General features: G+C 61.0%; 1 protein-coding gene across 5 annotated transcripts in view; it reads right to left on the bottom strand.

Moving 5' to 3' along the window:
- Lingo1 (leucine rich repeat and Ig domain containing 1) overlaps window positions 1-22,337 on the bottom strand; it is a 97,768-nt gene that overhangs the window by 12,439 nt on the left and 62,992 nt on the right. The window contains exon 1 of one of the 5 annotated variants that reach the window (XM_070042844.1): window positions 3,412-3,730. The exons of 2 other annotated variants lie outside the window; for them this stretch is intronic. Coding sequence is in view for 1 of the 3 variants with exons in the window: in XM_070042841.1 (XP_069898942.1) it covers window positions 2,450-2,455 (6 nt within the window). In the remaining 2 variants the exon portion in view is untranslated. Of the gene's footprint in view, window positions 1-1,012; window positions 1,031-2,449; window positions 2,610-3,411; window positions 3,731-22,337 lie in introns of those variants that run through there. 2 more of the 5 variants (XM_070042841.1, XM_070042845.1) reach the window with 2 other exon arrangements.

Below are 22,337 nucleotides of genomic sequence, written 5' to 3' on the forward strand. Positions count from 1 at the left end.
AGCCAGGTGGTCTGGTCTCCCAGCTACTCAGGAGATCTGAGATCTGAGGACCGTGGTTCAAAGCCAGCCTGGGCAGGAAAGTCGGTGACATTTCTTTTTTCAATCTCCAATTGACTACCAAAAAGCTGGAAGTAGAGGTATAAGTCAAGTGGTAGAGTGCTAGCCTTAAGCAAGCATAAGGGCCTGAGTTCAAGCCTCAGTATTGGCACACACACACACACACACACACACACACACACACACACACGTGTATACACACACACCAGTCCATTCCAGGAAGGAAGGTAATAAAAATATCAAAACAATATCCAGTATAAAAAAGATGGGAGCTCAGAGGCAAAAGGGGGACCCCAGCAGGGGAGAGCCGGACCTCTCCACCCCCCTACTGTACCCTCTGCCACAAACCATCTACCAAATCCTGCAGCACACCGATCCCAGAGACGCAGCCCCCTCCACCCGGGGCTGGCCGGGGGCACTGCTCACGTCCTGAGCCAACCCAGGGCCATCTGAGACTTCAGAGGACAAGGAACGCACGGGGAGCCGTCCCTCCCCCAGGAGCTGGACCCCCACCCCAGCCCTTCCCAGCTGTCTGCCAGGCTCCCGACTCCCTCAGGCAGGAAGGGCCGGGCAGCCGGTTCCAAGCCGCCCGGGTGGCTGGGGATTCCTGGCTTCTCCGGGCTCACACAAGGACAAAGGGCTCACAAGCGGCCGTAGCCTCTTACCAGCATTGCTGGCCAGGCTGGGGAAGCCCGGAGCTCTCCACGTCCACCTGCGGGGTGCCCGGGGCTCCACTGTGCCGGGAGGCCCCCCCCCCCCGCCCGGGGCTGGGGCTACGGCTGCCCCAGCAGAGCAGGGCTGGGCTGGCAGGAAGGGGCTGGCGCAGATGGCGCTGTGCCCACCCGGTCTCCCCCACCCTCCGGCGGGGCCGGGCGCTGGGCAGGCCTGGTGGGGGGTGGGGGGTGGGAGGGGTCCACCCAGGGCCCAGCCCCACCCCTCCCCAGGTAAGACCTACCTAGAGACACATCTCCAGAGGTGCCCACGGTCCACCCCGCGGGAGGGGGGACGGGAGGCGGGAGGGGGGACGGGAGGGGACCGGAGGCTCCTTCCTCACCTCCCCCTTCTCAGCTGGTTCTCACCTCCCACCGCTCAGCCTCAGAATGAAAAGTGGGGCAGGCGGAGGTGAGGAGCCACGGCAGGCAGACAAAGAGGAGCTCCCCTAAGTGGATCACAGGTCCTTCCTCGGTGGGACTCCCAGCTCTGCCCCCTCACCCCTACCTCCCCACCCCGGGCCCAGCTCTGCCCCCTCACCCCTGCTTCCCCACCATGGGCCCTGCTCTGCCCCCTCACCCCTGCCCCCTCACCCCTACTTCCCCACCATGGGCCCTGCTCTGCCCCCTCACCCCTACTTCCCCACCATGGGTCCTGCTCTGCCCCCCCCAATCCCTACCTCCCTGGGCCCTGCTCTGCCCCCTCACCCCTACCTCCCGGATCCCTGTTCTGCTCCCCTCACCCCTACTTCCCCACTACGGGCCCTGCTCTGCCCCCTCACCCCTGCCTCCCCACCATGGGCCCAGCTCTGCCCCCTCACCCCTGCCTCCCCAGCTCTGCCCCCTCACCCCTGCCTCCCCACCATGGGCCCTGCTCTGCCCCCTCACCCCTGCCCCCTCACCCCTACTTCCCCACCATGGGTCCTGCTCTGCCCCCCCCAATCCCTACCTCCCTGGGCCCTGCTCTGCCCCCTCACCCCTACCTCCCGGATCCCTGTTCTGCTCCCCTCACCCCTACTTCCCCACTACGGGCCCTGCTCTGCCCCCTCACCCCTGCCTCCCCACCATGGGCCCAGCTCTGCCCCCTCACCCCTGCCTCCCCAGCTCTGCCCCCTCACCCCTGCCTCCCCACCATGGGTCCTGCTCTGCCCCCTCACCCCTACTTCCCCACTATGGGTCCTGCTCTGCCCCCTCACCCCTACCTCCCTGGTCCCCGCTCTTCCCCCTCACCCCTACTTCCTTGACCCCTGGGCCCCGCTCCACCCTTCACCCCTGCCTCCCTGTCCTGGACTGAAGCTGGAAAGGGGCCGTGGGCGTCTGCCGGGAGGCGCCGCCATCCAGGCTGAAGCCCGCGTCTTGGGGCTTGGGAGTGCCCAGGGCCGGCCAGGGCTGCCCGGGGACCGGCGGGGGCCAGGTGGGGGACGGGCGGGGGACGGGCGGGGGCCCCGGCTCCACAGGGCCCCGCTCAGCCTGACCAGAGCTCGGCTGGAGCGGGAGGGCGGCGCGGCCCGGGTGAGGAGGGGCGCTGCCCGCAGCATCTGGGTCCCGGCCGCCGGCCAGGCCCGGCCGGTCACCGGAGCCCCGGGGATCGGGGCTGATTCCCCACCCACGGCGGGTGTGGAAGCCCGGGGCCCGGCGGGGTCCCCGCCCCCCGGCACCGCGGGCTCCCGCCCCGGGCTCACCGGCATCGCGGGCGCGCCGTCCGTCCGCCTGGCGCGGTCGCCAATCGCATGTCTCCGCCGCCGCCGGCCCGCAGCCCGCGCGCCCTCGCGGTCCGTCCGTCCGTCCGTCCGTCCGTCCGCCCGTGCGCCACAGGCGGCGGAGCGGAGCCGAGCCCGGCGGCGGGCGCGCTCAGGACCGGCGGCCGGGGCTCCCGGAGCCGGGCTCGGCCCCCGGGGCCGGGCAGGAGCCGCCTCTGCCGCCCGGGCCGGGGTGGAGGCCGGGCGCGCCGCGCCGCGGGGCCGGGGCCGGGGCCGGGGCGGGCGGGCAGCGCCCGCGCATGCTGCCCGGGGCCCCGGCGGCGCAAGCGGGGCCGGCCTCGTGCGCTCCGGGACCGGGTCGAGACCGGATCGGGATCGGCCGCCGCCCGCCGCCCGCGCCGGCTCCCGCCCGGGCTCCGCGCTCTGCCGCGGCGCGGGGAGGAGCGCGGGGAGGGGAGCGGGAGGAGGGGCGAGGGCGGAGCGGGGGGGCGGGGAGGGGGCGAGGGCGGGAGGAGGGAGCGCGCGGCCGCCCAGCCCGGCGCGGGCGGGGAGCCCCGGGCGCCCCGCGCCGCCGTCCCGCCCGCCCGGCTCCCCGCGGCGCCCCTCGGGGTCCCCGGAGACCGGCCGGGGCGCGCGCGCGTCCGCACGTGCCGGCGGGGTCGTGGCGAGCGCGCGCACACACACACACACACACACACACACACACGTGTGCGCACGCGAGCCGACCGACCCGCACCTGGCCGGGGCCCGCGCGAGGCCACGGAGCCCGGAGCCCCGGAGGGCGGCGCCGGGGGTCCGGCCTGGGCCCCCCGCCCCAGCCGTGCGATCTCCCCGGCCTCGTTCGGTCCAGGCTCTCCCCGTGCGACCGGGACCCCCGCGGGACCCCGCTCCGGGGCCGGGGGCCCGGGTCCGGCCTCGGGGCTCCGGCGGCGCCCCGCTCTTACCTGGGAGAGCTGTCCGGGCGGGCGTGCGTGCGCATCGTGGCCCCGGCGCGGGCCCCTTCCCCACGGACGTCCTCGTCCTTGCCGCCCCCCGCGGGGTGGGGCGTGCGGGGAGACAGGCGCTGCAGCTCCCCCGGGGCCCGGCTCGGAGAAGTTAAGTGACTTGCTCCTGGTCACACCGCTTATAAAGCATCGCCCGCAGGACGGCCGCGGCTCCCCGGGGCCAGCTTGGCAGCGGGGCCTCCAGGTAGGAGGGGCGGCGGGGTGGCGAGTCCCGGAGCCCCAGTTTCCCAGCTCTCGGCTGCCCTCCCCCCGCACACCCCCGGGCTGGGGCTGTCTGCGAGTTCCCGGCCAGCTCGCGCGCCGCCGCCGCCGCCGCCTCCCACGGCCCCGCCAGGAATAGACGCGCGCCGGGCTCCTGCGTAAAGGCGCGGCGGGCCGCGGGGGCCGGGCCGCGGCGGGGGCGGGGCTATTCCTGTGCCGGACTGACGCAGGCCCCGCCCCCGCCGCGCCCGCGGGCTGGGGACCCCGGCCCCGCCCCCAGCGGGGGGGAGCCTGCTGGGATGCCCCCCATCATCCCTCTCGGTCCTGGGGACCCCCCCCACCTCTCCACCTCAGAGATGGCCCCCGCTGTGGGGAGGGGCCGCGCCTAGGCCTTTAATTCTCCATGGTAAACCTTCCCCAGGTCTGCACCCCCTTACCTTTTACTATTGGGGAGGGGAGGGGGGAGAACAAAGGCTCCTTTGTGTGTGTGTGTGTGTGTGTGTGTGTGTGTGCACACACGTGCGGGCACGCTGGTCCTGGGCCTTGAACTCAGGACCTAGGCGCTGTCCCTTAGCCTTTACACATTCAAAATTGGGTGCTCTGCCACGTGAGCCGCAGCTCCCCTCTGGCTTTTTTAATGGTTCCATTGGACACAGGAGTGTCGTGAGCTTTCCTGCCCTGGGCTGGCTTCCAATTGTGACCCTGGGTTCTCAGCTTCCTGGATGGCTGCGTTTACAAAGACACCACATCTGGCTCAGCCTTTAGAAATGGGTTTCCCCCCCCTCCCCACCTCCGGCTGTTCCCAGGAGCAGGCCCGAACCTGCAGATGTCCAAGGTGTGTGTGCAGCAGATCCCCGGCTGCTGGGGGAGACTCAGGAAGTCCCACTGAGGCAGGAGCTGGTGGCCGTCCCAGAAGCCAGCCAGCCAGCCTGAAGGCTCCCGGGGAACGGGGCAAAGCTGAGCTGGGGGGCTGTGGGAGGCTGAGGATTCCCGAGGAGGTGGCAGTCCTGGTGTGGGGACAGAGATCCCTTGGGGCACAGGACAGAGCCGGTGGCGCCCGGCCAGCCTGGTGTGTGCGCTGGTCCTGTCTGTTCGCATCTTAGCAGCTCGCGGGGTTTTTGTTTTTTTTTTACGATGATGACTTCTGAAGGCACTTGAAATTAATGACGGCTCTAAAATGGCTGGGACAGCGGAGTCATTGTTGAGACCTCTAATTAGCAAGAAAAACTGAGCTAGCAGAGAAGGGGGGAGGCGGGGTGGGGGCGGGGCAGGAGGACGGGCAGCCGCAGAGCGGGGCGCTTGGGTGGCCCACCACATCCCACACCATCCACATCACATATGACCTTGTGGGGTCACTGCTCCCAGGGGCCACGGCTCCCCTGTCCTCTCCTGCGTGTGGGGAGGGGAGTGGGGGGGGTCTCTAAGCTCCGGGTTCTGAGGCTATGGCAGATGCTGGAAACACTCCAAGGGTGAATCCCAGAGCCCACATGGGGGGGGGGGGTTCACAGCCCAAATCCAGCCCTGCTGCAGCTCCAGAACCTTTTACGCTGGGGGTGTGAGGTCCATGGCGGGGCCAGGCCGAGACCAAGAGGCCAAGGGTTGGCAGATACAACAAACTGCCCACCCAGCTGAGGCATCATCTTCCTGCACTAATGTAGGTTGGTTTTTCCCCCCTGTCAGTCATTGCCTTTCTCAGACCCCAGAGCCCTCTCTTCTTCCAACGTAGGGCTCCCCTGCAGCTGCTCCTCCTAGACACCTGTGCTGATAACCCCATCTTCACTTCTCAGCCAGGCTCCGCATGCCCAGGCACCTTCTTGATTCTCAGTTTGCTCCTCTGGAAGATAAGAATACAGCTAGAGGGCTGGGAAGGTGGCTCAGTGGTAGAGCGCTTGCCTTGCATGCCTGAGGCCCTGGGTTCGATTCCTCAGCACCACATAAGCAAAAAGAAAAAAGCCGGAAGTGGCGCTGTGGCTCAAGTGGTAGAGCACTAGCCTTGAGCTGAAGAGCTGAGGGACAGTGCTCAGGCCCAGAGTTCAGGCCCCACAACCGGACCAAAAAAAAAAAAAAAAGAATACAGCTAGATCCCCAGCTGCCCAGAGACACAGGCTGGGCTCCGTGCATGGCTGTCCCCAGCTTGCTGCACTGGTTGCTCTGTGCCCCCATTCCCCCTCGTTAGACAGGGGTCCTCACACCCACGGAGTCCTGGACCAGGTCACCCCGATCCTCTAACCAGCCCAGAGCCCAGACCCCAGGGTCCGACGCGTAAAAAACTCAACCTAACTAAAATCACTCAGTCAAGGCACTAGCAGCGCACCCTGTAATCCCAGCAACTCGGGAAGCTGAGATCTAAGGATCATGGTTCAAAGCCAACCCTGGGCAGAAAAGTCCAGGAGACTCTTATCTCCAATTCAACAGCAAAAGAAGCCAAAAGGTTCAGAATGCTGGGAGGGGGGCGGGGGGAGAGGAAGCTCAGTGCCCAGGCTTTGAGTTCCAAGTTCCAGGACTGGCACAAAAAAAAAGGGGGGGAGCAAATAGCAAAAGCTGCTTCTAGAAAGGGACACTGCCTGGCTCTTTAGCAGGTCGGCCAAGCAGCAGGTCTTCTGAGACCTGGAGCGTGGCTGTCCCCACAGGGCACGTTGGGAATCCCGATCCGATTCGTGTGAACAGGCTGCCCTATTAGCAAACACAGCCATTAAGCTCGCTCTCTAATTCTGTGTGTGGCAGGCTTGTTTATTAACTTAAGCTAGAAGCTGTGATTCACTGAAGTCATCCTGAAGAAAGGACCTCGGTCTTTTTTTTTTTTTTTTTAATCAGACATGTGGCTGGAACTCAGGGCCTGGGCACTGTACCTGAGCCTCTTTGTGCTCAAGGCGAGCTCTCTAGCAGTTGAGCCACAGCGCCACTTTTGGTTTTCTGGTGGTTCATTGGAGATGAGAGTCTCATGGACTTTCCTGTCCTGGCTGGCTTTGAACCGCAATCCTCAGATCTCAGCCTCCTGAGTAGCTAGGATGATGGGCGTGAGCCACCGATGCCGGGCAGGGTCCCAGCTTTCGAGTCAGGCAGTCAGGAGTTCAATGCTGACCCTGCCTCACTGTGTGACCTTAGGCAAGTCACTGTGCTGCACTGAGCCTTGTAAACCTCCAGACAGACATCTCTAAAATGACCCCCAAAATGGTTCCTGCTTTTTGGTCTTTGCCCAGTTGTGTAATCGCCTTTCTGTGTGTGGTGTGTATGTGTGTGTGTGTGTGTGGACCGGCTGACTCATTCCCAAAGAGGAAAATATGGCGGAAGTGAGGGGGTGTCACTTCTGAGATTAGATGACGGAAAAGTGGTGGCTTCCTTGTTATAAACCGCCTGCTTCTTCCAGTCAGCGTGTGTGTGTGTGTGTGTGTGTGTGTGTGTGTGTGTGTGTGTGTGTGTGTGCGCACGCGTGCCAGTCCTGGGGCTTGAACTCAGGGCCCAGGTTGCTGTCCCTGAGCTTTGTTACTCAAGGCTGGCACGCGACAATTTGAACTATACCTCCACTTCTGGCTTTTTGCCACTTCATTGAAGATAAGAGTCCCGTCGGTTTTTTTCCTGCCTGGGCTGGCTTTGAACTGCGATCCTCAGATCTCAGCCTCCTGAGTAGCTGGGATGCCAGGCGTGGGCACCTGCACCTGGCTAGCACCCACTTTTGAACCTGAGAAATCCCACAACCCCCCACGAGTGTCGCCGGCCTCCCCGTAGTGGCCGTGGCTTTGCCAACGCCTCCTCCGGACTATCGGAGAAGCCCTGGGCCAGAGGGTCACCTTGCCGGGTGTTCCTGCCCTACAGAACTGTGAGGTCATGTTTGCTGTGGCAAAGCACTCGAGCCCAGTGCTGGTGGCTCACGCCTGTCATCCCAGCTACTCAGGAGGCTGAGATCTGAGGATCACGGTTCAGAGCCAGCCTGGGCAGGAAAGACTGTGAGAGTCTTATCTCCCATGAACCACCAGAAAACCAGAAGTGGTGCTGTGGCTCAAAGTGGTAGAGCGCTTGCTTTGAAGAGCTCAGGAACAGTGCCTAGGTCCCAAGTTCAAGGCCCGGGGCCCACGTGCACGGGCGCACGCACGCACACACACACACACACACACACACACACACACACACACACAGGTGATTGGAACAATCAGGGGTACAGAAGGTGGAAATGTCATCGCAGCCCTGCAGGGCAACCTAGCCATTCTCCACAGAGACTGAACCAGAATGATGCTTGTAATTATATACAAAAGAGAGAGAGGAGGGGGGTTTCTCAATAATTGATGGTGGGAAGAGTAACTATCGGCAGAGGCTCGGCCCGCAGCGCCCCGTCCCGCCTGGCTGGCCCCAGGGCAGCGCCCGGCTGCTAATATGCCCATCCATTACTGAACTTATAAAGCAAAGCAGGCGGCACGTGGACCCATACACAGCTTGTTAGCTAAGACTAAGGCAGGGGCAGACGCAGCTCGGCCTACCACTGGCACTCCCTCCCTACCCCGAGCACAGGGGGAGGCAGATGAGGGTGGGCGCGGCAGGCCGGGCTCCTAGCTCAGCTGGGCCTGTGCCCACCGCCCCCCGCCATGACCCACTGGGAAGCCGGGCCGGAGGCGGGAGGCCCAGGGCTGTGAGCAGCGGAGGTGGGCTGGCGGGGCCCCCTAGTGGTGAGCTGGCAGAGCTGGCTGCGTGCCCTCCGTGGGGGGGGGGAAGGCCCTGCCAGCCCCCTCCTGGGCTGAGGTGGGTGCTGCGGTGAGATCCCCAAAGCACAGGCCACACAAAGAGCCCACGGCGTGTCCTGGCCAAGCCGGCCCTCGGCCCCGGTGGCCAGCAAGGGGCGGGGGACCGGGGAAGAGGTTGTCTCCTGCCCCTAGGCTGGCACCGCTGGCACAGCGCAGGCTGGCAGCCAGAGGCGGAAAGATCTAGAAGGCCTCAGCACTCCCCTTCCCCCCTCCCGCCAGGGAGGCTCCCTGTAGCCTGGAATCTAAACAGGGGGTGCTATACCGGGGGTGCTAGCCCGAGATACAACGTGTTCACACCACCTGCTGGGCGCAGGAAAACCAGCCATAAATACCTGCACTGCTTGGCACCAAGTTCCCAGAGCAGGCCTCGAACCTCCGAACCTCCACCCGCCCCACGCCAGGGCGCCCTGGGGAGGTCTCGCTCCCCCTCCCCCCCAGCTACCCACTCCCAGCTTGGGGAGCCTGGGCTGCCATCTCCTGAACACCTCTGACATCACGAAGTCGGGTCCCCGGGCTGCCCAGGACGAAGAAGGTGTGGGCCAGTCCCACTGTTGATCACTCTCTTTCTGCCAAGGGACATCCGAGCAGCAGGAGGACACAGGATCCCCCCCCCCCCCCCCCCCAGTGCTTGGCCCTTTCCAGTTTTGATCTCAAGGTATACTGCAAAAACCAGGACTGGAGTTCTGGCAGTCAAGGAAATGGGGCCAGGTAAACTGAGTCCAGAGGCCAGGACCCCCAGAGCGCAGGCCTCTGTGTACACAGGCACAGGGTAGTCATCCAGGTGTAGCTTGTTTCTGATACCCCAAAACTTCTGGGGACAGTTCTGCTGGGTATCCACCTTATAGTTACGCATCCCTCCCACCAGCCTCGTACAGCAACCCGCACGCCCCGCTGCCCTTCACTCAGGCGTAGGGGTACGAGCTGGGCGCCGGTGCTCACGCCTGCCATCTGGGCTACTCAGAGGCTGAGATCTGAGGATCATGGTTCAAAGCCAGCCCAGGGCAGGGGCAATGTCTGGGAGATCTTATCTCCAATGAACCACCAAAAAGCTGCAAGTGGCGCTGTGGGTCAAGTGCTCATCTTGAGCAAAAGAAAAGCTCAGGGATAGTGCCTGGGCCCTGAGTTCAAGCCCCAGGACGGGCACTTCCCCCCGGGGTGCACAGAGCGCTCGGCTGAGACCCGAGGCTCAGGCTCTGCAGAGGGGCGAAGGCCAGGCAGGCTCCACGCAGGCCTCTGGGGCCCAGACCCTGGCTGACCCCGACTTTCCAAACTGCAGAGAGCAAGGCCAGGGAGAGGAAAGGGGGGCGCTGCAGGCCCTGCTCTGCGGTTAAATGCTGCTATTGGGGATGAGGATTTGATGTCAGCAGTGTGGGGTGTAAAGGTGTGTGTGAGTGTGTGTGTGTGCGTGTGAAAGAGAGGGACTGTGTCACAGAAATTGAAAGTGAGAGGGAAATAGAGGAAGTGAGATTTTAGGATAATCGAGAGAAAGAGAGAGAGAGAGAGGGAGAGAGAGGAACACATCATTTGTGCAAAAAGGCGTGGGGCGGTTTAAACGGCTCCCAGGTGAGACAGAATGGAGGAGACCTCGCCATTATTTTTCGATTGTTTCCAGGCAGGCTGGGCCGGCGGCGGGTCGCCATGGCAACCCCAGGCAGCCGGCAGGGGGCAGCCCAGACCCTGCGGGCTTGGTCTGGGTTGAGTGGGGGGGAGGCAGGGGAGGCTGAAGGCCAGGGAGGGGAAGAGGCTACCACGTCCCGGAGACCACGGGAGGTGCAGGGGGCGGCTTGGGTCGGGTGGCTGCACTTGGCCACCTCTGAGCCTTCGCTCAATCTGTGTGTGTGTGTGTGTGTGTGTGTGTGTGTGTGTGTGTGTGAGAGAGAGAGAGAGAGAGAGAGAGAGAGAGAGAGAGAGAGAGAGAGAGAAAGTTCTGGAAAAAAACCACCCGGGGAAATGAGTCTGTGTGCCTACAGGGGCCATTACAGAAGAAAACTGATTGGGACCAGGCACTGTTGCTCACACCTGTAATCCTAGCTACTCTGGAGATGGGAGGATCACGGTTCAAAGCCAGCCCGGGCAGGAAAGTCTGTGAGACTTTTATCTCCAATAATCCACCAGAAAACCTGAAGTGGCGCTGTGGCTCAAGTGGTAGAGCGCTCGCCTTGAGCAAAAGAGCTCAAGGATACGCCGCCCTGAGTTCATGCCCCATGACAGATGAAGTGGGGAGGGGCAGACAATTGAACCTGGGAAGGGGATTCCTCCTCTTCCACCCCTGTACCTCAGGGCGTGGCATGGAATCCCTATTTATTTAATTTATTTTGTGCCAGTCCTGGGGCTTGAACTGAGGACTGCACCACATTCACTTTAGTTTTTTTATTCAAGGCTGGTGCTCTACAACTTGAGCCACATGTCTACTTATGGCTTTTTGCTAGTTAATTGGAGACTGAGGTCCCACCGACTTTCCTGCCTGGGCTGGCTTTGAACCTCTGGATCTTTGGATCTCAGCCTCCAAAGTAGCTGGGATGACAGGCCTGAGCCACAGGTGCCTGGGTCCTTGGCCCTAAGAAACTAGAACCTCATTTTAATTTTTCTACCCTCAGGAGATCTATAGTTGCAGGTCTAGATTGTTATTTATTTATTTATTTTTTGCCTTCCTAGCAACTTTTATCACTTGCCAGTTTTGGGTCCGCCTGGTTTCCGTAGCTTGCCGAGCCCTTTCCATAGCAGGCTGCAAATCAGCAGAGAGAAAGTGTTAACCGAGCCTGGCTGTAGCCAGCCTGGGCAGGGCAAGTCTGTGAGACTCTTAACCAGAAGTAAAACCGTGGCTCAACTGGCACAGTGCTTGCCTTGAGTGACAAAGATAAGGGGACAGCGGCCAGGCCCTAAGTTCAAACCCTAGTGTGCACATATGTGCACGCACACACACACACACACACAAGGCCGCAGAGACCGCATGGAGTCACTGTTCCTCTGGCTTTGGGTATTGATCTCTGGGCAGAAGGAGGCACTTGGGGCCTTCCCCAGGCCCCCACAGCTGTCCTGCCCTGTACCTCAAAAAATGCACCAGCTCCTGGGGGGGACGGGGGGCGGTGTGCAAGCCCGAGAAAGAGCACACGCAGCTGGCGCACCGGTGTCAGAAGACACAAGTCATGTGCCTCTGACCATAAAAATATTTATCAAAATGAGCTTCAGGAAGTGGAGAGCAGCAGTGTGTTGGGTTTTTTTTTTCCTTTATTGCTATTTATTCATTTATTTATTTTGCCAGTCCTGGGGCTTGAACTCAGGGCCTGGGCACTGTCCCTGAGCTGCTTTTGCTCAAGGCTAGCACTCTATCACTTGACCCACAGCACCACTTCTGGCTTTTTCTATCATATGTGGTGCTGAGGAATCAAACCCAGGGCTTCATGCATGCTAGGCCAGCACTCTACCACGGAGCCACCTTCCCAGCCCGTTTTCTTTTTGTCTTGCTTGTTCGTTTATCTGTCTGTGGGGGGGGGGTGTAAGGGGTAAGACACAGAAATGGAGGGACCAAGGGTGAACAAGTGCGGCAGTAGTACTCACTGGAAACTACGTGGAAAATGAACTATACAACTTGTGGATGGGGATGGGAGGGGAAAACCGGAGAAGGGGGCGGGGGGAGGCCATGGTCCCAAAACAAATGTACTCCTGAGCTGACTTCTGAGACTGCCACCCCCGTCCATCACCTTCACTATACCAAATTAAGAATTTTTAAAAATCATCGTCCCCTTGTCCTCACTTCTAAGCCAGGGCTCCTCTGTCCGCCCAGAACCTTCCCCCCCCCGCCACCCTCCCCCCTCCAGAGGTGCAGGGTTCCCATCCACGCCTCTTACATCAGGAAGCCCTCCTACGTTTCTCCAGCCCAAGGGAGGCAAAGGAGGTGTAAGGAAAGGGAAGGCAAACACAAAGCCTGTCGCGGCGCGCTGGCGTGGCACGGTACCGGTCACAACACTGGCTTGTCCCCTCTGTCACCAGGGGAGGGCAGGTCTGTCCCACAGGTGTAGGTGGCTCCCACCTGTCATCCCAGTTACCCAGGAGGCTCTGAGGATCATGGTTCAAAGCCAGCCTGGGCAAGGAAGTCTTTGAGACTCTTATTGCCAATAAATCACACCCAAAAAAAGCCAGAAATGGAGCTGTGGCGTAAGTGGTATAGCACCAGCCTTGAGCACCGTAGCTCAGGGCCAGCGCCCAGGCCCCGAGTTCAAGCCTCAGGACTGACACAACAAAGCAAACCAAATGGGCCAGGGACTTGCCTAGCCCACCCGGAGCGGACGCAGCTCCAGGATGAACCGCATCCAGGTCCAGTGCACTCTGGTTGCACGTGGCACCCGTGGCCAAAGCCCCGAGGCCCTGCCCCCCCCCGTGCCCACCCAGTGCCCACGGGCCTCGGACGCTGACTGGACGGCTGCCAGGCAATGCGGTCTTCCTGCGGGCGGGGGCCTCGGGGCTGAACGGAAACCGTGATTGAACGGAATTGAATTTGCTGTTCGATTCCAAGAGGTGTAATTTGATCGGGGTCTTATAAGGCCTTAATAAAGTGAACATATTGCTCAGACCCATTACTCTCTCATTTGTTAAGAGAGGCTTTGAAGGCCGGGCACCTGGTATCCTGGCTCCTCAGGAGGCTGAGATCTGGAGGATCAAAGTTCCAGGCCAGCCCTGGCAGGAAAGTCTGTGAGACTTTATTTCCAATGAACCAGCACAAAGCTGGAAGTGGGGACTGGGAAGGTGGCTCAGTGGTAGAGCGCTTGCCTTGCATGCCTGAGGTCCTGGGTTCGATTCCTCAGCACCACATACACTGAAAAAGCCAGAAGTGGAGCTCTGGCTCAAGTGGTAGAGTGCTAGCCTTGAGCACAAAAACTCAGGGACAGTGCACAGGACTTGAGTTCAAGCCCCAGGACTGGTAGGAAGGAAGGAAGGAAGGAAGGAAGGAAGGAAGGAAGGAAGGAAGGAAGGAAGGAAGGAAGGAAGGAAGGAAAACGGGGCCCAGAGAATGTCCCTGCCCCCGGGTGAGGTGTATGGTGGGGGCAGTGGGGGTGAAGGGACCCCGGGGCCTGGGATCGAGGGGTGCGAGGGGACCCCAGGCCTCTGGGCAGCCGACAGCTGTGTCTGTCCCCTCCTGGTCTCCCCGCCTCGCCCTCCCCCTCCTGCCCGCCCCGCCCCGCCCCTCCCCTGCCCTTTTTTCCTTCCTAAAAAACACGGAGCCGCGGGACTCAGAAGCCCACACGGCCTGCGAAGTGCGGGCGCAGCCTCCCCAAAAGAGGAAATGCCAGCCTGCCGTTCCCATGGCGACCGGCTCCTCCCCCCAGCAGCCGCCCTGTGCCCATCTGGTGAGCTTCGCCGGGAACCCAGTCAGCCAGCCCGGCCCAGGCTGCGCTACCCCCCGCAGGAACTCTTGGGGGCCCATCGGTGGCCTGGCGGGGGGGGGGGGGGCAGGGAGGCAATGCCCAGGTGTGGCTTCAGCAGCCTTTTTGTGCTCAGCAGTGACCTGGTTTGGGACAAGAGAGGCTGGGTAACTAGGGGTACACTCCGCCTCCTGCACCCCCCTTTCTGCCTTTGCCCATGTCGAGGCTGGGAGTTGGTGGGGTTCAGAGGCTGCGGTCAAGGGGTGCCCCAGTCCCCTGCTCCCAAGCTGCCTGGAGTGGGGAGCCATGCTGAGCCCCAGGCCTTGGCCAGCCTGCCCTAGGGCAGAGCCCCCCCGCTGCCCCCCAACTCCCCCCCGCACTTGCCCACCAGCCTGTCGTGGAGACGGGGTTTCCAGGCCAGCTGGCATGGCTGTGAGTAACGAGGCGGAAGCGCGTGCCAGGCAGGCCGGGGGCCGCGGGCAGCCGGGAGAGAAGCTTCCAGGCCCAGCCCCTCCCCCCTTCTCCTACAGCTCTGGGGGGGCGGGGCGCAGGGCCATGGGGAGACACTTGGGGTCCCAAGCCTGCCTGCCTCTTTTGCCTTTGGGGGTGAACCCCAAGCCCAGAACGGCCACCCCAGGCTTCCGCCAGCCCAGCCAGTGCCATCTTCCTTCCAAGAACCGCCCCGGCCCCAGGCAGACTCGCATCACCAAGGGGCGCCCTCGGCCACTCGCGGGGGGCTTTCTCTTGGGAGGCTTGGAACCCCGAAAGGTCCCGATAGTCATCATTTCTAACACTTTTGGCTAAACATATTCATCCACCCCTCTCCCCGCCCCCACGCTCTCCTGAGCTCTTTTGCTCCAGGCTGGCATTCTACCACTTGAGCCACACCTCCACATTTGACTTTTTGGTGATTCATGGGGGATAAGAGTCTCACAGACTTTTCCTGCCCAGGCTGGCTTCAAACCACGATCCTCAGATCTCACTCAGCCTCCTGAAGAGAGCTAGGAGGAAAGGCGTGAGGCACCGGTGCCCGGCTTAACTAAACGTTTTTATGACATTCAGTGAAGAAATTTGGAAGAGGAGAGTCGTGGTGTGAGCCAATAGAGCCCAGAGAGGGTGAACAACCACCTAAGGTCACACAGCAAGCATGTGGTCCAGCTGCTCCCAGAAATATCTCCCCTGCGTCTGCGACTGGGGTCTTCTGAGAGCCCCCGAGTGTCGCTGTCAAGGGCGGGCTGATGGATGGGTGTGGGGGTGCAGGGCGCAGGGATGGGGGGACAGATGGGCTGGAGGGAGGGGGAGGAGCCCCGGGGAGAACTTGGAACTGTTACAGAGCTGTGAGTTAAAGCATTCTTCACACCGCCGCCTCCTTCGCTGTTCTCCTGTACCAAGACGTGACAAAAATGTGTCAGATTTTCTAAAAAACCACACACGTACACAAATGCCAGCCGGGCTCCGCCGCCGCCCCCCGGGCTCGGCCATCTGCTCCCTGGGGGTGGAGGCAGGGCCGGGCCCCAGACGGCCGGGGCAGACCAGGGCCGGGCCCGTCCCCTGGCCTCGGTGGTGGTGGAGTCTGCAGCCACTGCCGGTCCACCCTGCAGTCTAGCGCGTAGCCAGGGCCTGGCGGGGAGCTGGCCTGTGCCCCGCGTCCCTCTGGCTTCAGCAGAGGGGCCTGGCACGCACACGGCCCCTCTCCCCCACCGTCCAGGCCCAAAGAGAAGAGGATGCTCAGGTTTCCATGGGAACGGAGTCGGGTCCACACATCACACATTCACTCAGCAAACATTGGTGGGAAACGCGGTTAGACCTAGTGCTGGTCATGAGATTCTGGGGGAGGGAGGCTAGGGGCTGTACAGTCAGAGAAGGCTGCTCCCTCCAGAGCAAGGGGGGGAGAGCACTGGGGGGTCAGACCTGGGAGGACAATGCTGGACACTGGGTGCTCACGCCTGTCATCCCAGCCACTCAGGAGGCTGAGATCGGAGGATCGAGGTTTGAGGCCAGCCCCGGCAGGAAAGTCCATGAGATTCTTCTCTCCGATGAACCACCAAAAAGCTGGAAGTGCAGGTGTGGTTCAAGTGGTACGGTGCCAACCTGGAGCAGGAAAAGCTCAGGGACAGCACCCAGGCCGGGAGTTCAAGCCCCAGGACTGTCCACACACACACACACACATGCACGCACACGCATGCACACACGTGGCTGGGGTGGGGCGGGTGGCTGCCAGCCTGGAGGAGCACACAGCGCGGGGGAGGGTGGAAGGGCAGGGCCTAGAGCCCTGACCATCATGGCGGGTTTCTCTGACTTGGCTGAAAGTCCAGTTCGAATCAATGCCCAGCCCCACCCAGGAGGTTTTACCTGGGGTTTGGAGAGAGGTCCGTGTGTGTGTGTGTGTGTGTGTGTGTGTGTGTGTGTGTGTGTGTGTGTGTGTGTGTGTGTGTGTGTGTGTGTGTGTGTGTGTGTGATAGAGCTCTAACTCAGGGCCTGCACGTTGTCCCTTAGCTTTTTCATTCAAGGCTGGTGGTGCTTCACCACTTGAGCCACGGCTCCCCTTCCAGCCTTTTTGCTGGCTCATTGGAAATAAGAGTCTCACACACTTCTCCTGCCCTGGCTGGCTTGGAACTGTGATCCTCACATCTCAGCCTCCTGACTAGCTGGGATGACAGGCGTGAGCCACTGGCGCCCGGCTTCAGAATGGGATTCTTACTCTAGATTCCCTTTATTTGAGGCTCTGTGACCCGTCCAGTGGGGGGGGGGATGGGCAGGGGGTTAGGGGGGAAGGGTCAGGTTCCTCAGCTCTTTGGGGGGAGCTGAGGGCCTTCCTAAAGGGTGTCCTGGATGGGGGGGCTGGGCCACATCTGTAGAGCAGCGGCCTGCACACGGGGGGACCCCCACCTCTGCCCACTGGGCTGAACACGTGTGGGCGCCCAGTGCACAGGAATTATTCATCTCACCACGGCCTTGCTCCTTCAGTTCAAAGACAAGGAGCACAGAGACAGGGAAAGTGACTTGCAGCCCTGCACCCCTTAGTATGAATTAGTGTAAAAACCATCTTGCTTTGCTGTACAGTAAGGAAGACGCAGGGCCTCTGAGCCCCTAATTCTGGGGCAGAGGTGGAGGAGAGGGGCTGGGGCCTCCAGGGGTCCCCAGGCAGGGGTGAGGCCTGCGGGGGGTGGTGGCGAGCACTGCGGCTCCCTCCCTGGGCGGGGCAGTGCAGGGGGAGGCAGGCAGAGGGGGCCGAGCCAGGGGCCGACTCTGGGCAAGCAGAGTGGAAAATGGAGCCCTTTCAACTGGCAAATGAGTTTGCTAGAAGTGAGGCGGCGGAGGCTGTGATGAGCATGGTAATGGCAGGGGAGCGGCCGGCGGGGTTTCACACAGGCCGCGGGGGGAGGTGTGGTGGGGAGGCGTGGGGGGCCCTCAACCCCCCGCCCCCCTCCCCCCACCAGCTCGCAGGGCCTCTGGGTGGCTCTTCCCAGAGTAGCGGGGTGGAATGAAAGCATGAGAGACTGTGGTCAGACTTGCAGAAGTCCTTCCTCAGCTAGGACTCAAGCAGAGGAGGGCGGAGTCCTCTGGATGAGCATCTGGGGGGGGCGGGGCAGGCGGGAGAGGCAGGTCACTAAGGTGGTGTCCCCAGATTTAGCACCCCCCCCAGTAGGGGTGGGTGGCAGGGTGTCCATGCTCGGTCTGGAGCTGGTGGCAGGGCCAGCGCGGGGGGGAGGGGAGCAGGAGACTCCCCAGGGGCTCACACCTGTCATCCCAGCTCCTCAGGAGGCTGAGATCTGAGGATCGTGATCTGAGGCCAGCCAGGGCAGGAACGTCTGTGAGATTCTCATCTCTATTAACCACCAAGAAGCCAGACGTGGAGCTGTGGCACACACACACACACACACACACACACACACACACACACACACACACACACACACACCCCTGGCTGCAGGAGACGCTCAGAGGCTCCAGAATGAGGCCACTGGACAGGGAGGCCCAGGAAGGGGTGAGGCAGGGTGAGCCTGGAATGGGGGACGCAAGGAGGCCTCTGCAGGAGAGTGACCCAGATTTCTCTCTCTTTTCCTCTCCCTCTCTCTCTCTCTCTCTGCCACACAAGGAGCTGTGTGTAAGTGTGTGTGTGTGTGTGTGTGTGTGTGTGTGTGTGTGTGTGTGTACTCAGCCTGGCAGGGCAAAGTGGGGTGAAGGGGAGGGAGGAGGGAGGAGGGAGGGAAGGGAGAGGTGAGGAGGACAGAGGCTGGCACAAAGCCCTAACAGTGGCCGTGGGCTGAGAGGAGGTGAAGGTTCTGGGCCAGGTGGGCCACCCAGAGCCCCGCGCCCCAGACCAGCGGGACCCATGGGGAGGGGGTGACCAGGCCTGGGGTTGGGGGTGCTGGGGGTGCAGCCAAGCCCCGTTCCACTCTGCCTTCCCATGCCTCCTTTTCTTCTTCCTTCCCTTCTTCCTTCCTTCCTTCCTTCCTTCCTTCCTGTCAGTCATGGGTCTTGAACTCTGGGCCTGGGCGCTGCCCCTCAGCACTTCAGCTCAAGACGAGTGCTCTACCACTTGAACCACAGCGACACTTCTGGTTTTCTGGTGGTTTATTGGAGATAAGAGTCTCACGGACTTTCCTGCCCAGGCTGGCTTTGAACCGTGATCCTCAGATCTCAGCCTCCTGAGGAGCTAGGATGGCAGGCGTGCGCTCTAGAGCCATCTTTCCACTGCTGGGTCAGGACGGAGGGAAGTAAAAGGAGTGGCTGGGCCTGCGTCACTGGCCCCCAGGGTGTGTCCCCTCTGCCTGGCACGAGGGGGAACAACCCGAGGCCCCTCCCAGCCCCGCTTCGCTCCAGATTTCAGGTAATATCTGGGCCTCAGTTTCCCCGTCTGCCAAGTGCATGCATTGATTCTAGGCCTGTGTGTCCTGCCAGCCCAGCGGGCGGCCCCAGGCCCTGAGCCAGCCCCGAGTTGGGAATGGTGGCCATGCTTGGAAGCCATCTTCAGAGAGCCAGACAGGTGGCGCAGTCCATTAGTCACAGCACATCACCACAACACACGTTCAGGACCACGGACAGCGCCCCTGGTGCGAGTAGACCAGAAAGACCGGACACCGCTTCCCGACACACATCCCAACACACACAGCAGCTGAAGCCCCAAGTCAAGCTCCTTCCCGCCCTTAGGAAACCTCTCTGCTGAGAAGGAAATCCAGCATCCGTGGCTCACGCCGGTCATCCCAGCCACTCAGGAGGCTGAGGACCGAGGATCGAGGTTTGAGGCCAGCCCAGGTAGGAAAGTCTGTGAGACTCTTATGTCCAATAAAACACCAGAAAACCAGACAGTCACAGCCCAGTCCCTGAGTTCAAGCCCCAGTACATGCACGTGCACACACACACACACACACACACACACACACACACACACACACACACACACACCATGTGGCCTCCCCAGCCGTGGACCTGCCTAGCCACCATGATCCACCAAAGTCTAGCATGGCCTGAATATTTCACAGGAAACTTTGCTTCTCAGGAAAAAGAAATCCCTACTTGGGGTCCAAGCGCGCACTGGGTGTTCGAGCCCCCCCATCCCCCTTCTCTCCAGACGCCAAACAATTCAGGGACGGGAGGGAGGAGGACTCTGTGGCCTGTCCCCAAGCTCTCGATCCAACGACCCTTCAGCACGATCCCGAAGACCAAGGGAAGCTGGGGTAGTACCTCGTCCTCCTCCTCCAGGGAGCCCTCCAGGAATGCCCACCCCCAAGGTTAGGAGCTCCTTGGCTTCCAGAACATTCTACGCCCCATTTCACCTCTTCCCCACTGGGCACCCAGGGCTGAGGCAGCATTCAAAGCCAAACCATGTTGGGGGCCAGCAAGTGCAGCCCCTGAGGGCAGGCCCGGGAGGAGGGAGAAGGCAGGGCTCCCGGTGCCCAGCAGTGAGCAGATCAGCCGGTGAGGGCAGCCACACTGCGGACTATTACTCAGCCACGAAAGAGACGCGGTGGGCGGCGTAAGATGGAACACACCTGCCATGGCAGCTGCTCGGGAGGCGGAGGGGGAGGACCGGAGCCGGAGGCCGGCCTGGCACCAGCTGATACATCAGACAAAGGAACAGGACTGAGGTGTCCAACATCCAAGCCCAACGCCGCCCAAAGTGTCGCTCAGTGAAAGAGCAACACAGACTGGGCGCTGGTGCTCATGCCGACATCCCAGCTGCTCAGGAGGCTGAGATCTGAGGATCGCGGGTCAAGGCCAGCCTGGGCAGGAAAGTCTATGAGACTCTGATCTCCAATGAACCACCAGAAAACTGCAAGTGGCGCTGTGGCTCATGTGGTAGAGAGCTAGCCATGAGCTGAGGAGCTGAGGGACGGCGCCCAGGCCCTGAGTTCAAGACCCAGGGCTGACACAAAAACAATGAAAAAAAATCTTCATAAGCAGAAATGAGTTTGTGTGTGTGTGTGTGTGTGTGTGTGTGTGTGTGTGTGTGCACGCACACGCATGCGCCAGTACTAGGGACCTGAACTCAGATCTGGGTGCTCTCACCTGGCTCTTATCACTCAGGCCTAGTGCTCTACCACTTGAGCCACAGCTCCAGGTCCAGCTTTATTAGAGATAAGAGTCTCACGGGGACTTTTCTGGCAGGGCTGGCTTCAAACCATGATCCTCAGATCTCGGCCTCCTGAGTCGCTGGGATGACAGGCGGGAGCCACCGGTGCCTCACCTATGATACATTTGTTTTTTTTTTTTTTAATCCACTAAAATCCAAGCAGTGGCAAGCAAGTTGGAACCCGAGCCAGAGATACAGTGAAGTCTTTCAACCTCTTATACATCGCGTATAATAAAACGCGCATTGTCTCCAGCCCTGGACAGGAGAAACCAACACCGACGCGCAACTCCCGAGTCACGCGGAATGCCCGGTGTGGCTTCACTTTTTATTTTGAAATCAGGTTTGCTGACTTCCAAGGCCCTAATGAGACCAACCCAGGAAGGGGCTCCATGAATACCCACCCGAAGAATGACAGGGCAGGGAGGCCTGGCAGGAGGAGGCCTGGCAGGGGGAGGCCCGGCAGGGGGAGGCCTGGCAGGGGGAGGCCCGGCAGGGGGAGGCCCGGCAGAGGGAGGCCTGGCAGGGGGAGGCCCGGCAGGAGGAGGCCTGGCAGAGGGAGGCCTGGCAGGGGGAGGCCCGGCAGGAGGAGGCCCGGCAGGAGGAGGCCCGGCAGGAGGAGGCCCGGCAGGGGGAGGCCCGGCAGGGGGAGGCAATTCCCACAGGAAGAAAGAAAATGGCCCACAAGTGCCTATTAATACGCTCAACCTCATCCGCCATCAAAGAAAGAGAAAGTCGGCCAGGTGCTATGACTCACGCCTGTCATCCCAGCTACTCAGGAAGCTGAGATCTGAGGACTGAGATTCAAAGCCAGCCTGGGCAGGAAAGTCCATGAGATTCTTGTCTCCAGTGAACCAGCAAAAAAGCCAGAAGTGATGCTGTGGCTCAAGTGGGAGAGCGCCAACCTGAAGCACAAGAGCTCAGGGACAGCGCTCAAGTCCTAAGTTCAAGCCCCAGGGCCGGCGCACGCTCGCACGTGCATGTGTGTGTGTGTGTGTGTGTGTGTGTGTGTGTGTGTGTGTGTGCACACACACAGGTAAAATTCAATCATTTGCACCATTAGACATGGCAGACGATACCCGTGTGACATGGGACACAGAATCACTGAGAAAGAGGACAGCCCGGCCTCCCGGAAGTTCATCTGGCCGTAGGAATTGGCCAAAACAAACATGGAGGTCCCAAGGCCCCTGGCCCAGGCAGACATTCCCAAGGATCACAGCACAAGCACACCCACACCCAAGCCAGAGGCAGCCGGAGCAAGGTTTAGAAACAGCGAAAGCCAAAAGCAATCTACATGGTCACAGAGAGGAGTGAAAATGGATGAAGGCGTCAGATCCATTCATAGGATGAAATACATTAAAGAAAAGAAGAGGCCTGGTGCCTGTGACTGGCCTTGAACTGTAGCTCGCCAGCCTTCATTTCCCCACTGCTAGGATTACAGGCATGCACCACCACACTCAACTGAAAATATACAAACTGAAGCCGGGCACCAGAGGCTCATGCCCGTCATCCCAGCTCCTCAGAGGGCTGAGATTTGAAGATGGAGGCTCAAATCCAGCCTGGCCAGTGAAGTCTGCGAGACTCTTACCTCCAACGAACCACCAAAAAGCCAGAAGTGGAGCTGTGGCTCAAGTGGTAGAGCACCAATCTTGAGTAATAAAGCTCAGAAACAGTGCCTAGGCCCTGAGTTCAAGCCCCTGGACCAGCACACACACACACAAATATACATATATATGTATATACATAAATAAATATAAATAAAGGAGTCCTGAGGGAGCAAGTGGTACTAACACAATTGTGTTTTTCTTGCTAAAATATGCTTCTAAGTGCATAAAGAAAGGTCTGGAAGGATCTATATGGATGTCTTGAGCATGACTAGTGAGCACTGGGGAGCAAAGGATTGTGGGAAGAGCTAGACCGCTATGCTGGAACCATCAGAGAATGACACCAATGAGGGGAAAGCGCATCCCAAGCACCCCAAAATCTAGCCATTTCTCA

This window comes from Dipodomys merriami, unplaced genomic scaffold (genome assembly GCF_024711535.1).
Source record: "Dipodomys merriami isolate MVZ:Mamm:240054 unplaced genomic scaffold, mDipMer1.0.p SCAF_33, whole genome shotgun sequence".
NCBI lineage: Eukaryota > Metazoa > Chordata > Mammalia > Rodentia > Heteromyidae > Dipodomys > Dipodomys merriami.